The sequence below is a fragment of the Sitodiplosis mosellana genome, unplaced genomic scaffold, assembly GCF_009176505.1.
Source record: "Sitodiplosis mosellana isolate CC-2019 unplaced genomic scaffold, AAFC_SMos_1.0 Smas_scaffold_12, whole genome shotgun sequence".
NCBI classification, from domain to species: Eukaryota; Metazoa; Arthropoda; class Insecta; order Diptera; family Cecidomyiidae; genus Sitodiplosis; species Sitodiplosis mosellana.
The window spans coordinates 2,023,544-2,024,031 of NW_022595254.1; the positions used below are offsets into that span (position 1 = coordinate 2,023,544).

Here is a 488-nt window from a genome sequence, read left to right on the forward strand (position 1 = left end):
GTTGTTTTTATCAATTTAACAGAAATGGTGTTATTCAATGGATACGAAGGACCAATCAGTCGAAGATACGATCAGAAATGATGTCCACAGTCCGAATGAATCTCGTGTGAATGGCGTAGTGGCAAACATGAAGGAATTTCAACAAGCATTCAAATGCAGCACTGAATCAAAAATGGTCTCAAAAAAGGTGTGTCAAGTCTGGTGATAAAATGGTTAAAGTTATTCGATACATATCTGTGATCTTGTTTTTTGTTTGTGATATAATTTACTATGTACTTTTTAATATGTTTTTTTCGACATTCGCGATATTTCTTTCATTGATTTATTTATATATTTCACTCTCACATTCATTCATTCATTCATTCTATTTATTTTCTTCATATATTTAATTCAACAAAGCGATGCATTTATTCATTATTTTAAAGATAAGGATTAATATTCATGAATTGAATCAGTATTTATATTTTACGGTTAATTTAGTTCTGAAA

General features: G+C 28.9%; 1 protein-coding gene across 1 annotated transcript in view; it reads left to right on the forward strand.

Moving 5' to 3' along the window:
* Positions 1–205, forward strand: part of LOC129567835 (endothelin-converting enzyme homolog) — an 8,454-nt gene extending 8,249 nt beyond the window's left edge. The window contains exon 7 of the mRNA XM_055445190.1: positions 23–205. Coding sequence (XP_055301165.1) covers positions 23–205 — 183 coding nt within the window. The remainder of the gene's footprint in view (positions 1–22) is intronic.
* The last annotated feature ends 283 nt before the right edge of the window (positions 206–488 follow it).